This window comes from Haliaeetus albicilla, chromosome 7 (assembly GCF_947461875.1).
Source record: "Haliaeetus albicilla chromosome 7, bHalAlb1.1, whole genome shotgun sequence".
Taxonomy (NCBI): Eukaryota; Metazoa; Chordata; class Aves; order Accipitriformes; family Accipitridae; genus Haliaeetus; species Haliaeetus albicilla.
This window is the reverse complement of record NC_091489.1, coordinates 45,548,464-45,564,507: the sequence shown is the minus strand read 5'-3', so window position 1 is coordinate 45,564,507 and position 16,044 is coordinate 45,548,464. Positions and strand designations below refer to the sequence as shown.

Below are 16,044 nucleotides of genomic sequence, written 5' to 3'. Positions count from 1 at the left end.
CAGATTTTCTGATCTACAGGAAATTCCACTAGTTCAATTTTTTCTGTTCCAAAACTAGAATGCAAATTATAAGTTGCAAAACTTCTATACGGTAAAATATAAAAATGTCATTCTAATGCTCACAAATTTCATTAGTGATAGTGTGACTTTAAAAAAAAAAATATTGAAAGTCATTCAAAGCAGGACATGGAAAATAGCTTTCAGATTCCAGCAATACTGACACATTCCTGTACAGTGCTTTGGTTTTGACAAGTTCTCTTTTCCTGACCAGAAAATCTTCTGTGAAAGCATTTCTGATGGGCTATAATGTGTGTGGCCCCTGGAATAGAATTAGGGATGATGAGGGCACAAGATTAGAGGAACAAGGCAACAAAGCCTGAAGGCAACCTGTAGTCACTAGGCAGATCTATTTTGTATATGCGGCTGGCCTGATGTTTGCTTTTCAGAAAAGGAAATATTTTAGTAAGCTAGGGAGACAGTGTGGTATTATCAATGATAAAAAAAAGAAGAAAAAGAAAGAAAGAAAGGGGAAAAAAAAGGCAAACCACTGAAGAGCTTTGAGAGCGTTCCCTGGGACTAGCTGGATCACAGGCAAACAACACAACTCAGTCGGCAAACACCATTTCGGCAGCTTGATGGTTGACAGGCAGGGGAAGAGCGCCAGAGGAATTACGCTCTGTCTCCTTCTCCCCACTTTTCCCAAATTCCTTGGTCCAGCCTGGAAGAGAGAGTTTCCACAGTGCCGATGAATGTGTACACATGTGCTCCCTGTTAAATGTGCAGCTTCTGCATTCTCCCAGTCCTCCTTTTTTAGGAAATGCTTTCTGTTTGTGTGATACTAAAACAAGAACACAGCCCCTACCCCCTAAAAAAATGACAGCTCATCCAGTAATCTGGGAAAGCAGAACCCAGGCAAGGGGAGAGCCGAGAAGCGGGCACGGCAAGAAGTAAACGCACAGAGCTTGGGGAACTGGCAAGGAGGGCAAAGAGCAGGTGGTGCCAGGGGAGCACAGCGCTTCGCATTTTCTCAAAGCGCCGAATACGCGCCTCTTCCCCCTCCCCAGCCAGCCCTTTCTGTGCAAAGCAGCGGCTTAAACCCCTCCCTCTTTGCTTTCACTCCCGGCACCTTTCCCTTGGCTGCTCATTCAGAACAGATGATGCTCCCCATCACACGCAGTCCTCTCCTCTCCCTCCCCTCTGCCCCAGCCCTTTAAAAAGCTTTATGCCACCAAGAATTCATTTGTATGGGAGAGAGCAGGAGCAAGGAGAGGCAGGCATTTGACAGGCAAAACTAGCACTGCAGCAGTGGAGGGTGAGGGTTTGGAGCGCTCCGTGTCAGCTCTGACAGAGCAAGAGAGATCAGGGATACTTAGGGACAGGGGCATGAACATTTAAATCTTCAGCACCACATAAATGTTTTCTAATAACAGGCAGAGGGAAGAAGGAAGGAGACAGTCCAGGGATCAGAAGACGACCCCAGCAATCTGGTGATGGCATGGATCGGACACTTTTCCAGCAGCTGTTTTACCTACCTCTCAGTCCTGTCACCGTCTGGTATCCCCGAAGTGCCAAGGCACAAGACTGATGCAGAGCTGCTCTTAGCAAGTAAGTTACCTGGTTTTGGTTTTTTTTCCAATCCACTTCTTTTCTTCTCTGGTTGCAAAGGATCAGGAGCCCAGAAGGCAGGAGGACAAGCGGCTGAGGTATTAGGTTAGTTGAACACCAGATTTCTATGCCCAAACCTGCCAGGGTGCAAGCTAGAGATGTGCTGTTGTCTAACTCGCCAGCTGCTAGGGAACTCTTTGGGAAGCCGGGGATTAGATGTTGATCTTGGGCAAAAGCACTGCCAGATCTAGTAAAGGTGTTATGCAGAAAAAGACATTAAAAATGATGAACTGCTCAGATACCAGATTAGCAGAGATCACTGGAATACAATGGACAGGGGGAGACTGATCAGTAAGCAGCCCTGAAATGGGGGGAGTGACTCCATAATCCTCACCTAGAGTCAAAGATTAAATTCTTTTATAATTAGGATACTTACTAGTCAGCTTAGGTTTTAAAGAGCCCTTGCAGTGTAGTCTCCAGACAATGAAGTGGCATGTTCAGCCCTTGGAGAGTACAGGCAATTTAATGCATTGGGAATCCCTAGGGGTGTTTATGGCTCTGGGAGGTAAAAGCATGACTAATTTTTTTACCAATGTCTTGCTGCGTCGGTCAAAAAGGCGCCTGGAGCCCTCCTTTTTGTATTAGCACATGCTGGCTGGGAGTAACATGCGAACTTTTATACAGCATGTCTCTCATTTGGTTTTGACCAGAGAGTTTCAGGAACCAGTAGAGAATTGGAAGAAACTGTCCCTGTCCCAAAAAGCTTACCATCTGACTTTTGGGGATTCTGTAATCAAGCAGGTCCTTCCTCCTGCACCCTTTTAGTTTTAAGTAGACAACTACCTTGGATTTATAGTAGAGTAGCTTGGAGGGAAGCAAAACTGGCTTCTTTTGCTAGTTCTCTGACCAATCCAAGCAACCAGTATCTTCCATAGTATGTGGGAAGTGTGTCTGGCAGTGTTTGTGTTGGGGGAGTTACTTCACTTCTGGGGTTCAGTTCTTTCCCCCCTGTTCCTACTCAGTTGGAGATAAAGGATCAGGATGATTTCTGGTTCCCACAAGAGAAAATTCTCCATCTCTGGAAGGTTCCAGCCCAGTTATTTACAGACTCTGAAAAAGACAGAGTTTTGGAGTCATGTTCTGACTTTTTTATATAAAAGTCACCCACTTTCTATTCAGTTTGAGGTCAGGAGAGCCACTGGGACATTCGGGGTGAGCATTGGCACTTAACCAGCAGTTTGGTATTAGGTAGGTCAGTTTGTCTCTCTGTGACTCATCTTCTGTGGTCTGCACAATGCGATCAATAGCACTGTTGAATGTCTTGGGGCAGAAAGAGCCTGCATTTGATCAATTAATCTTTGAACTTAAGACAGCTGTGGATTACATAGTGATTCTCAGTTGCTATAATGGTGAAATACCTAAACAATGGAGAACAAGAACGTTGGTGCTCTTAGGGCAGGATTTTCTCTTAGAATTGAGGTTCTGCTTTCCCCGATATTCAGTGTGTGCTGTGTGTAAACAGCCAGTAGCAGGACAAAAGTGTCTCTTTTTCTTTGTTCAGTTGTGTTGGTTGAAAGATAACAGTCAAATTTTCAAGGATGCCATAAGGTCCCCCTAAAAATAAGAGTCTGGGGACAGAGACAGAGAGGTTGCAGAGTGCCTCAGGCAGAGTCACTTCCTTGGAGGTAGAAGGACCAAACTGGCTTATTTTCAGGCTTTAGTTGTTGGTAAAGAAAATATCATTTGACTGTTCAAAATTAAGACAAACACCTAAGAGTATAATATTGTGATTGCATCCTTTGCACACAGACTTTTCATGCTCAACTTCTTTAATTCAGTGAAGTACAAGGTAAGTGACCAAAAGTTACATGGATTATGTCCTCTCATCCACCCTATGCATTTGAACTGTGGTATATCAAGTAGTAGATACCCCTTATGTTGTGGAAACTCCATGTTCTCCAGTCCTTGTTCTATAACAAATTGTTATAGCCTGTACACTGGGTAATTATGATGTCTCATAAGGCATTGTCTTGTTTTCATCTTTTTTCTAAAAAAAAAAACCCAAAACCCAAAAAACAACAACAACAAAAAAACAAACCGAAACCCCCACCCCAGTCTGTATTCTCATTGCAGTTTAGTTTCTCCACTCTTCTCTGCATTGGTCTGAAGTCAATTTAATGCAACTGCAAACTTGTGTTACATATGGGATTTTTTATACTTTCATGCATAGTTGGAAGGAAAAGATCTATTTGAAACCTGTAGGTACTTGAGAGAACAGAAACATTATTTCTTGGCATTAGAAATAATCTTGCTAGGTTATTCATGCTGATAGATCAGGCTATATAGGCTTTTCAGAGTAATCTTTAGACACACCTGAAGCAGATAGGGACTGTATTCACTGCTGCTGAATTGGTGGAAGGGAAGAAGAGTGGTGCGGTGATAACAGGCACTCATTCAGGATTTTGGAAACTCTAGGTTTAGTTCCCTGCCCTGCCACAGACTCCCAGTGTGAGTGTGGAAGAAGCAACTGTGTCTTTGTGATGCACTTCCCCATCTTGAAATATGGGAAATAAAGCACTTCCTTGTTCCACAGATCTTAATAAATAAATAAATAACATTTTAAAGCACATGATACCTGTGTTGAACACTGTGAAACATTTGGATACTCTCGGAATGGGGGGCCACATTGCTACCTCACAGCTGACAATGAAAGGGCTCAGGGATATTCAAACTGTGATTATCCAGCAGTGCTGGGGAGAAGGATAGATTGGGAGGCAATTAGCAGATAAAAGTAAAGTGCAAACGCCCATAAGCTCTGTCTTTCTTTGTGTCATATTAGCTTCCTACCCAGAGAGATTTTCTTACAAGGTATTTTCTTTTGAAAGACCGAACACCTTCTGTTTCAGTATTTCTGAGCCTAATGAGCGCTAAGCAGACAGACGGCATCATCAGCTCAGCTCTGTAACAGGCACAAAGTCATCCTGCTTCTTTAGTAGCTGCCTAGTTAATCATCAGTCACCCTTTTTTGTGTACTGGTGGGTGGGTGTCTCCTCTAGCCCCGGAGGAACTCCGTTGTAAAATCATGCCTGTCAGCATGTTAGAAAAGCAGTGCTGTAACTTAATGAAAACTCAAAGAGGAAATGAGAGGCATCTTCCTACTTCAGTGCTGAGTGAGATTACACTTCGAAAGGCAATTATTTGGATGAGGGAGCTTTTGAACCACATGTTTATTAGCGAAGTGCCATGGGTCTCCGTTCTTGTACAGTTTCCTTAAATGTTTTGCCCTGGTTTTGAACAGCATAACTCTTCTGCATCATTCCCTTCCCCTGTGGATCTCCAAGCACATTCCAAAGAGGCAGTCACCACAATCTAAGTCAGAAAACTGAAGGATGACATGATTTGCACAAAATCTACCTGCCTTTTTTTTTCTTGCATGCATATGTATGCCTCCAAAGGCAACCTCGTGTTGGTGGTGTTGACTGTTCAGTCTCAGTCATACACAGGCAGTAGATAAAAGGACAGTGGGAAAGATGCCTTTCTCAGGGAAAACAAAGCCCCACCTGTCAGTCAGCACCTATCTAATAGCCATTTATCTTCAGATTGTCAAAGGCCATCTTTTCCTAATATTTTTTCTTCCTCCATCTTTCCACTAGCACACAGTGTTCAGCAATCAATGCTTTTATTCTCTTTGGGTGCTACTGCTTTAATTTGCTCTATTCCTCTACCAACTTTCCCATGTTGCTAGTGTCTGTCAATTAAGAATTTCATTCTCTTGCAGCAGTGTAACCCAAAGGAGAATATGTGCCCCAGAGGAATGTGGGGACAGTAACCTAGGCTCTGGTTTATGTGGTGTAGGCCAACAGGGAGCAAAAGAACCAGGTCAAGTTTTTCAGTAATGATCTGTTTAGTATGTACTGCTGTATTGACTGCTTGTTGAGTAGTATAGGATTCTCTCTGGGAAAAGAGATGACAGAATTAAGTAGAATCTGGATTTGGGAAGGTGTGGAGGGCTTACTAAAGAACAGTTGCTCATTTATTCTCATAACGGAAGAAAACATGGGCAGCAGGTTTAAAACAAACAAGAAGTATTATTTTGCACAAACAAACTTGATGACAAATTCATGTCTTCAAACTCCTCCTGCCTGCCAGTTTAGACCTCTCCAGAAGCAAATCCTTAAGCAAGGCCAGCAATTATTTGAATTGAAAAAGTTACCATGGTCAGCAGGGGAAAAAAGTTTCTTGCAGACTTTTCTCGTTTTACCTTCTGCGATGTCTTCAGCAAATTTCTATCCTGAAGACTTGGAGCTATCAGGAGGTACTGCAGCTCTGTCAGGCAGGGCTTGTAGACAGCTCTGCAAAACAATGCCTCCTGAAGATACTTAGCTAACCCCAGCTTGACTCTTCTTCAGCAAATCTAAGAGTCCTAAATGTCACCGCCTGCCCTGAGACTGTCGTCTGGGCAAAACCAAGTCTGATAAAAAGCCTCTTTGCAAGCTTGATAATACACTGACTCACATCTCCTTTTGCAGTAGCCTGTCCAAAAGGAAAGCAGCTTTGTACAAAAGTGACATTTTTATTATCTTGGCTTCGTTTAACCAAAGATGGTAAATACCAATGAAACAGGATGGTGCATGTGACTATAAGAGGCAATTTCATCTCACAAATCTCTTTGCTGGAGGGAGCAGTGATTTACAAACTGAAGCCTAAACCTCTGTGAGATGCTTGCACATAATTACCATTATCTGGAAAAGATGTGTATGCTTGATAGCAGTGGCAGTATATTATACGATGAAGGAGTTAACCAAATCCTTACATAGGTATAGTGGTCCTTTTATAGTATCTTGTCATTTGTGCTAAAGTTTCCCAGAGCAGTTAAAATAATAAGGGAATGATAGAGATTTCCTAGAAGATTCTTGTGCCTAGGATCTCACAGACCATTCATATCCGTATCACAAATTTTACAGTTGCGGAATTAAGGCAGAGGGAAAAGCAGTGATTTGCTCAGAATAAGAGAAAAAATACTGAAATCATTTGGAACAGAAAGCTGGCTAGCCTTCAGACATCCAAACCTGTCCTCAAACTGCTAACCAATACTATTCCTTTTAAAGACTCTAACGCAAAGATTCATCTGCTTGATTATTTTCAATAACTATGTACTGAGGTTATGCTTATACTATGATGGGAGAGTTTAAGATTAAATATCAGGAGAAATTGAAATGCCACTGAAGCTGTCAGTAAAGTTCATATACAGCAGGAATTTTTCAGCTTTAATGGACCACTTGTGTAAGGTGTTCCTGAAGGTTTCCAGAAAGATTTCACTTGACCTATTGTTAAAGATCAGTAGCATTAGAAAAGTGATGTTGCCAGTCCCTTGAGTGTTTTAGTTAAAGCAGGTTTCCCTGTACTTTCATTAATGGGCAGTCCCTCTAGCCTGCTTCACCAGAGTGATATTTCTAGGGATTTAGGCTTTTTGATTGTTTTTATTCTATTCTGTTCTTTTTAATATGTTTCAAGATCCTTTTGGTCTCTTTGGCATGAATCTAAAATATGAAACCTTACACTAGAGATTAATGTCTTGAAATTGATTGTTCTCTCTTACATAGTGTCAGTGTAAGTGAAACTCAGCTTCGAACATAACTTTTATAACAAAATTATCTTTAAAACAATTCTTCTTAAATTGAAAACATGCAACACTTGCCTGTTTTTACATTTCTACACATAGATTGATCAAAAGCTTTTTAGTCCAAATAGAGTAATTTTAGATTAATCAAACAATGCAAAGAAAGATCAAAAGTTATATTCATCAGAAGAAAGCAAAGAGGTTCTTCTCTGCACCTAATTCTCTTTAAGTCAGTGGATGGGATGCTTCTTCCCCTATTAAAGAGGAGGAAAAAAAAAAAAAAGCATGTGATTATTCTGACTTGCACTTGGCATATGCTTTCACATATTGTGAAGTAAGAGTCAATATGTACCCTTATAATTTGACAGCATCTAGCAGGCACTTTGCACACATGTAAATAGATACACACCATAAGGCAGCAGAGAGCCAGACCAATGGCCCGAGACATTTGAGTTTGCAACAAGTAGTAGAAAATGGCTGAAGATGTATCTAAATATACCATGAGCCAGCTCTCAGAAGTCCTGCCTTCAGAAGTGAAAGAAATAGAGGTAGGGATTAATATCCTGCCCAAATCCTTGATGTTGCTGTTTGAGGAGGGGAACAGCACAGTGCTGGGGTTATCTATCCCACATCCAGGGTCATATGCAGTGGGGGTAGCAAACCTAATTCCTCCTAACTTACCATCCCAGCATCATTAATCCCTATTATTTACCCCTTCCTGGGGCTGCATGGGCTCAGCCCCGGCCCAAACCCTTCAAACCAGGCAAATTTGCCAGCAAAAAGAAGCTTTGGGAGTGTGTTGTGGACAGATGGCTGGGCTCCCTAGTGAACGGAGCCAGCGGGTATGGTTCCAGCAACAGGCTCTGGCTGCTTCATTGGAGTAATGATTGATGGTGACTTATACAAGGGCTAAGAGTAATTCTTTGCTGTTAACCAGACTTGGCTACAGCAGAATGGAAGTGGAAATTTGTTGCTTCATTTATTCATCCTGCCTCTGCTTCCTTCCCGCCCACCCTTTGTGCTTTTTAATACTGAAAAGATGAAGCTACTTTGCTCAATCTTAAAACTGTCTTTCCTAGGATACTCTTAATTGTATCTCTACACCTTTGCTCATTCACAGACGCATAAGAAGATTAAAGATACAGGGAGCAGTTACAGATTTAGTTAGGTTTTAATAGGATTTGCAGAGGACAATGCAGAGAATGAACGCCATGGAGAATATTGCTACGCTGTCTTTGATATCCCTAAGGCTTCTTAGGTAATCTTTCACAGAGATTTTGTCTGTGCCCTGCATTCAGAGTCAAGACTCATTTTTCAATGGACCATGTGTGGCTTTTTTTAAAGAGTATCTAATCATCTTGGTAAACAGGATGTTACATTATAGCCTGCAAGAATCATTGCAGCCATCATTTTGTATTATTTATTTGTGTCTTGTTAAGCATAGTTTTGTATGTTGACAGTGAGTTTTTTAATAGCTGTCTGTTAGGTTTCTAAAAGTGTCTGGTGTTTTTGTCTAATGTCAGATGAAGTAAAGGGGTAGGTTCTGATATATCTGATTAACAGTAGGCCTGCATTCATGACACCTTCAGACATGTAATTCAAGATGCTAAATTAAATGCCTGTTTCACATTTGGAGCCCAAGCTCCCACAAAATAATTTGTGGAGGGGGTGGGTACTTCCAGAAGGTGATTAAGCACTCCTGAAATCTGAATTATCCCTGGAGGTGCCTTTCTCTGCTGACTGTAAGGGAAACCTTCATGCATAATTTAGACTTATGTGAGATCTAGGTAGACAGTGGTGCTCAGCGTGTTCTATTAATTTCGAAGGTTTCTCTTGGTATGCACCCAAAACCTGAGGCATCAAAAAACTCCAGTCCTTCTTGAAGATATAAGCTGATGTATCTTTACTTTGCTCCTAGTTGTGATCTCAAGCAAATTTTGAGTGTAAAAAAAACCCGAGGACCAAAAAAACCCCCCAAAGCCAAAAAACTGTAACAAGGTTTACCTATTTCATGACTCCCAGACCATGACCATCACCATATGTTCTGAGGTTCCAGCAGTGCATTGAGCAAAGTGACTGGCAGCTGGTTCATGTTTGAAGAGACTGTGTATTATTATGAATCAGTATTTAACAATGCAGCGTTATATATAGCAAGTGGCTGCTGTGAGAGAAGTGCTGAAGCCTTTCAAAGTGTTTCCCAAAACAATACTAGGAGGAAAGACATGGCCCTAGCAAAAAGCTTTCCTGATGTAGAATCAGCCTGTATCCAGCCCTGTACCAGCATGGGGCAAAGTTTGTTAGTGTAACATTAATATTTGCAATGTTTGTTGTCCTGGTGTGTCGTAATGGTTCAGACAGTAAAACAAAATGGCTTTTGTCTCAGCTTTTTTCCTCCTATCTTAAACTTTATTTCTTTGTTCTCCTGCAGCCCAGCCATGGCTGGAGACTCTAGGATCTTCATGAACCAGGACATGGACATCGGAGTTACGTCCAGAGAGCCTAAGAAGATTCCCAAACAGGCTCGGGATGATGTCCCTATTGCCACTGACCGAACCCGCCTCATATCAGCAGAAGGTAAGAAGCCACGTCAGCGTTACATGGAGAAAAGTGGCAAGTGCAATGTGCACCATGGAAATGTCCAAGAAACCTATCGATACCTTAGTGACCTCTTCACTACGCTGGTGGACCTCAAGTGGCGTTTTAATCTTCTTGTCTTCACTATGGTCTATACCATCACTTGGTTGTTTTTTGGGTTCATATGGTGGCTCATTGCCTATATCCGGGGAGACCTGGACCATCTTGAAGATGAGAACTGGATCCCCTGTGTTGAAAATCTCAGTGGATTTGTTTCTGCATTTCTGTTTTCTATCGAGACTGAGACAACAATTGGGTATGGCTATAGGGTCATAACGGAGAAGTGCCCAGAGGGCATCGTACTGCTCCTGATCCAGGCTATTCTGGGCTCCATTGTCAATGCGTTCATGGTGGGATGCATGTTTGTCAAGATCAGCCAACCAAAGAAGAGGGCTGAAACCCTCATGTTTTCTAACAACGCAGTGATTTCCATGAGGGATGAGAAGCTCTGTCTCATGTTCCGTGTTGGAGACCTCCGCAATTCCCACATTGTCGAGGCTTCCATTAGAGCCAAACTGATTAAGTCCAAACAGACCAAAGAAGGAGAGTTTATCCCCTTGAACCAAACAGACATCAACGTGGGATTTGACACTGGAGATGACAGATTGTTCCTGGTGTCACCTCTTATCATCTCACATGAAATCAACGAGAAAAGCCCCTTCTGGGAGATGTCACGCACCCAATTGGAGAAGGAGGAGTTTGAAATTGTGGTCATCCTGGAAGGAATGGTGGAAGCAACAGGTAAGGACTTGTCAAAAATCAGTCACAATTTTGAGGGGGGAAGGGGAAAAATGGAGTGCAGTTTGGCATTTACTGTCAATGTCACCTGGATCGAGAACATGTTGGGATTTGTCCTTCTCTAGTGTCTGACTCAGGTGGGATATTGTGGTCTGACGTAACTAGCAATTAAAAGATGGGTCCTTTAGCTCATGTTGTAGTGTTTCGCACTGTTTTTATAAGTCTGGGATTCAGACGAAGGGATTAGTCGAGGAGCTGTCCATCATCACTGGGAACTGATCCATGGGAAAAAAGGAATGGACTAAAGGAATTAATGAGGTCTGTTGTGGCCCTGTTTCCTGTGATCAAAATTCATGGCACAAATCTTTTTCCATTTCTCCTCTGTATGAAAAATTGGCTGTAACTGTGCTATTTTAGGTATTGCTGTAGTGATGCTTTTTAATGGAGGCTATGAAGGAAGTGCCCAAGTATTACTATATCCCATAAAACAGCATGTGCTGAAACTGAATGACTTGCACATGATGCAGGACATATATTTTCAAAAGGAGCTCAAAGAGGAAAAATGCAGAAACTGCTTTTGTGACTCCTGCAACCCAGCAGCTGTTTAACAGCTTAAAACAATGCTGTGTAATGGGTAGATTAGGAGATATACTCAGCTGATTCCAGATTTCCTTCCATGGGTGTATTTGTGGCAGGCAATGAAAGAAGTCTGCGTCCGTATATAATAAATCTGGAAAAGTTGTGTGCCTCAGCTTTCCAAGGTGTAGAAAAGGGAGGTGACAGTGTGCCTCAAGCTGAGCGAATGGATGGCCACAAAGGTCTCCAGGCTCCCTTCCACAGGTGGGATGCAGTGTATCTCCTATGGGTCTGGTTAGGGAGGAGGATGGTTGACTCTGGAGTCTCACCTAAAAGACAAGGCACCATGGGGTCATTTTACCACTTGCAGCTAATTCATTTATTCTAGGCTTTGAGAAGGAGCTGGCAGGCTCTGTCTGCTGTGCTTCTAGCATGGCAAGTGTGTTTAAGCACCCTGAGATGCTGACGCTTCCTTCTGGCAGGCTTTCTGAGTCTGGGGTTGGCAGCATGCCTTGGACAAATCAGGGCCTTTAAGGGGAATGGGGCAACAGGCAGTATTGAGGAGAGAATTGCTATCTAGAGTTGTGGAAACATAGAAAGAGTCAGAGATGCAAAAAAGCTTTTATAAGTAGGTTTGCCCTTTGGTGTTTAAGGATTTTGATTAGGAGATGACACTGCGAACCCATGTTTTTTCTGTTGGTGGTGTTTGGATTTTCTTTTCCATCTTGATGAGGCATGGGTTCTCTCTGAAACACTAGCAAGGGTTTTCAGCTTGATATGAGTGTCAGTGGTATCAGCACCCTGTCTCAGAGATTCTGGCCTTTGCTTACTATTAATATTGTCCCCTTCTTGAGATTTGTCCTTGTTATTCTCCTAAGAGCCAGATGTAAAGAGAAATAGTCTCTCAAATTCCTGCATCCCAGACCTTTGCTCTTAAAGACAGCTCTCTATTGAGCTAATTGAGTTTCCCAGTATCTCCCTTTAGGCATTAGGTGAATAGCAATAGCTGACTTTTCCAAACAGAGCTAATGGGAGGTTATGTATAGATTGCACTGTACCTAGGTTGGAGTACTGTATTGTAGAAGTGGAATTCATTTGGCATTACTAGGCAAATATTCTTTTGCAGCAGAGTATTGTAGGGATGTGGCAAAAGAAAGGGTGGGTGGAAAAGACTATCAAAGGCAAAGATTTGTGATGGAAGCTTATTTTGTAGCTTAAACATTTACTAGATACTAGAACCTCCTAATCTGAGCATGGAATGCAGTTCCTTGTTTGTCCAAAGCCTCTTTCCTCATCACACAGTGACACTATCAAATTTTGTTTGAACAGCTACTGCACTGCCTTCCTCTTATGAAAGCTCAGCCTCTGCTAGATATGTGTGAGAGGAAGTCATTATCAATAACAGCCTCAAAATTAAAAGCATGGCATAGGAATAATATTGCTTTACAAATGGGCTCCTCTCCCAGAGGGATTATACAGGCCAGTGTGTAATGATATTAAGGAGCACACATCTGTGGAAATGAATTATTCTGGTCTCAGAAGACAGGCTGTGAAATTCCAAAATTGGAGCTAGAAGAGCCAGTTTGCAATGAACTTAGAGCAGAGTGGACCTCAGATGATGCCATTATCTGATTCAGAGGCTAAGATGGTTTTCTGAATGACATATGGTAACTGGGGGGGGGGGGGTGATATTTTGCCATAATGAGAGTGGCTTGCAGAAGCACAGTGTTTGTGCTTTCCTGCTTTGTCCTCACACTTCGTAATGTTGATAAAGCAGTTTGGGGGATATTAATCCCTACCTCCATACCTTGAAATGTGCTCCAAGCAAATTCTTTAGGTTCTTTCCTTTCTGTCATATTGTTCAAGCCCCATCTGCTTTCAGGAATGGTGTAATTTACTCGCAGTGTCACTTCTATTGAATCATGACACTGTTACAACCTGGTCAGGTTCAGGGCAGTATAAAAATGCAACAGACCATTTGTTCCCTTAGTAACCCCTATGAAAAATGAGGAACCACCATCACAGTGCTCAGAGGTACAACTGGTCAGCATATTCAGCTCTGTTCATGGTGCACAAGAGGCAAGCGAGTCCTGCATGCTGTCTCAGAGATGGCTCAGCTCTGCAGTTGTTGTGAGGAGTAAAAATTAATGGAAACTTATTCCGTCTTTACAGACAACAGCAAATCATACCATGAATGCATCCTGCACTGGTGGGGAAAAGGCAGTTATATTTTTTCAGAAGGTGTTTGGAAAGCAGGTCAAAATGGTGATTGTCAACGTAGAAATGACTAAATAAATTTAAGCATAATGTCTTGACTAAAAGCATGAATATTTTCCACTGAAAGTTTGGGACAGCAATTTTATAATGATTTCCAATAGCTTTAACCAACCACACACATATTACAAATGTAATGTAACAAGTAACTCAAACAAGTAACTCTTCTTACTGACATTTAGGTTTAATTCTGATCCAGTGAAAGGCAAAGATGGTAAACAGTTTCAAATAAAAAGTGTAGAATAAATTCTGAAGAGCTGAAACACTTCAAGTCACTGGTTTTTTTTACAAAACGAAACATTGTGGTTCAAAACAATGTTTTTGTTTTCAAGTTGACTTGAATTTCCTAAACACTTCAAGTTGTTTGGTTTTTTTTACAAAGTGAAACATTGTGTTTTAAACCCATGTTTTTGTTTTCAAGTTGACTTGAATTTTTAAAAGGATAAATAACAACACACTGAAGAATGTACACACAAGACACAAGAAATGTACCAGCCAGCCTAAAATGCAATGTTTTTATTTTGCTGAAAAAGAAAATAAACATTGTATTATTCTAGTGAGAGCTCTCCAGGGACCCACAGCTGTTCTACTGACTAACCCAGGAAGCCAGCTGCGGCAGAAAGCCCACTGTCGGGGGGCTTTCCAATCAATATTTCAGTATGGCTGAGGCACTGTGACTCTGCGAGAGGTTTAAAAATGCCAAAGGGAGACTAAGTTTCTGGGCAGATCTGTTGTGATCATTGCTGAGTGAAATGACCACTGTAAAGACAAAATCAATATAGATGACAAGTGTTCTGGCTTCCAGTGCTGCTTCCTGCGCATCTTGAAAGCAGCAGCATCACTCACAGTGCCTACTTAATGAATTAGTCACAGAGATTACTTTAGGGAATTAATTCTCTTTTGCCTTATCTGAAAGGGACACTTGTCAAGATCAGCTGGCTCAAATTTGACTTGCAATAAAAGGTAAGAAAGTGAAGGTGGAAAATCTATCTGCAAAGTGAATACATTTTTGCTTTCACTGCCTTTCTGCTTCCTACAGTAGCAATAAAAAATGAGAGCCAACCCTGTTGACAGAATAGGTCTAGGCTGTTGTTGGCCAAACCTCTTGCCCTTACCCTCCTGATCCTGAATTGAACATAGTGTATAAAGCAAGGCTGCTGGAATGTAGAAGAGCAGTGGAGATTTAGGTCCCCCTTCCATGTGCATGCAGAGTCAGCTGGGTTCTGATGAAGAATTTGGCTGATTTGATAAGAGAACATTGGAGAGTCCAATTTTTTTTTTTTTTCCCCCTGTAAGCCATCACATATGATGACGCAGTCTGCATATCCTACAGGACTTTCTGGCGGATAATTTGAAGAGGGTCTCTTCTCTTCCAACTTTACCCTTCCGCTGCTATTTACTGACAATTAAGCAAAACCTAATTTATCAGTAGCTGTCCTGCAAACCTCATTCTGTATCTACAGGGTCCAGCAGTGCTATTGTCTGGGCATAGAGACAGCAGTGCTTGTTACTTTACTCTTGGTCCTCACTGGTTTTCATTACCTCTTTTTTCCCACCACTATTAAATAAGCCACAAGAGACAGTCCAGATGCCTGATTAGTCCAGTCACTAAATGAAGTTTTAATAAACTCTAGGATAGGCATATATATTTCTAGCTTAGAGTCTGTGTGATAAAAAGTGGTTTAATGATTAGAAGTAATTTACTTCATCCTGTCCCTGTGAGAGCGTAGGCAAACAGCAGCTTTTTTGCACCTCAATTTACTCACCTTTACAGAGGACTTAGTAAAATTTCCTGGCTGTAAATATAGGACCAAAAGAAGTAGTCACAACATAAGATAACCTGAAATTAATCATGATTTTCATGGGAGAACAAAGGAAGGGTGTGGAGTTTTCATGCATTCATCATCTGGTTTGGGTTGTCTTGTTGTTTTGTTTTGCATTTTGCATATAAATAAGTTTTCTTTTCTGCAAGAAGGACCTTGCAGAACTGTTACAGAAACCGCTTATATAATTATAGGGAAGAGAGAGACGTCTCAAGTCATTCTTTTCATCAGCTGAATTGTCCTCCAGAGGTAGAAGTTGGCAGGCTAGTCATTTTAGGTGCCTCTGCAATCACTATAAATAGCTTTGTGAGGGGCCTAAAGTTACATGGTGTGAGCTTGATGCTGAGGTTCTGCCTGGTAGAGACCTGGCAATTGAATCTAAGATCTTTAAATCATGAGGTTCTTTTTTTTTTTCATTTCCAGTGCCTAGGAGCTTTCACATGCCTGGAGACCATTCAGATAAATTAAAATCCTATTACGCTCCTCTGGCATAAAAATCAAAGTGAATCAAGCCCAGACATGTCCTCCTCTAAAGGAGACAAGCACAAGTAATTGGAGGACCATGCTCCTACCTTCTAATATTCCTTTTCAAGTTGGAGGAACATTGACTTTTTGGAGGTTACAGTGTTCTTTGGTCTAATTAACGCAAAGGGACTAATAAATTTCATAACCATCCAAATGCTGATGCTAATCTAAAGACACATATTGCTTAATTAGAGTGATAGAACTTAAAATTTTTATAACTACTCCTTGCCATCCTAACTTACATCAGTC

The 16,044-nt window shown here is 41.6% G+C and overlaps 1 protein-coding gene across 2 annotated transcripts in view; it reads left to right on the top strand.

Annotated features, from left to right (window-relative positions):
• KCNJ5 (potassium inwardly rectifying channel subfamily J member 5) overlaps positions 1-16,044 on the top strand; it is a 62,125-nt gene that overhangs the window by 40,128 nt on the left and 5,953 nt on the right. The window contains exons 3-4 of one of the 2 annotated variants that reach the window (XM_069788210.1): positions 1,431-1,605; positions 9,654-10,600. In XM_069788210.1, the coding sequence (XP_069644311.1) occupies positions 9,661-10,600 (940 nt within the window). In that variant the 5' untranslated portion in view covers positions 1,431-1,605; positions 9,654-9,660. Of the gene's footprint in view, positions 1-1,039; positions 1,606-9,653; positions 10,601-16,044 lie in introns of those variants that run through there. The other variant, XM_009920472.2, reaches the window with a different exon arrangement.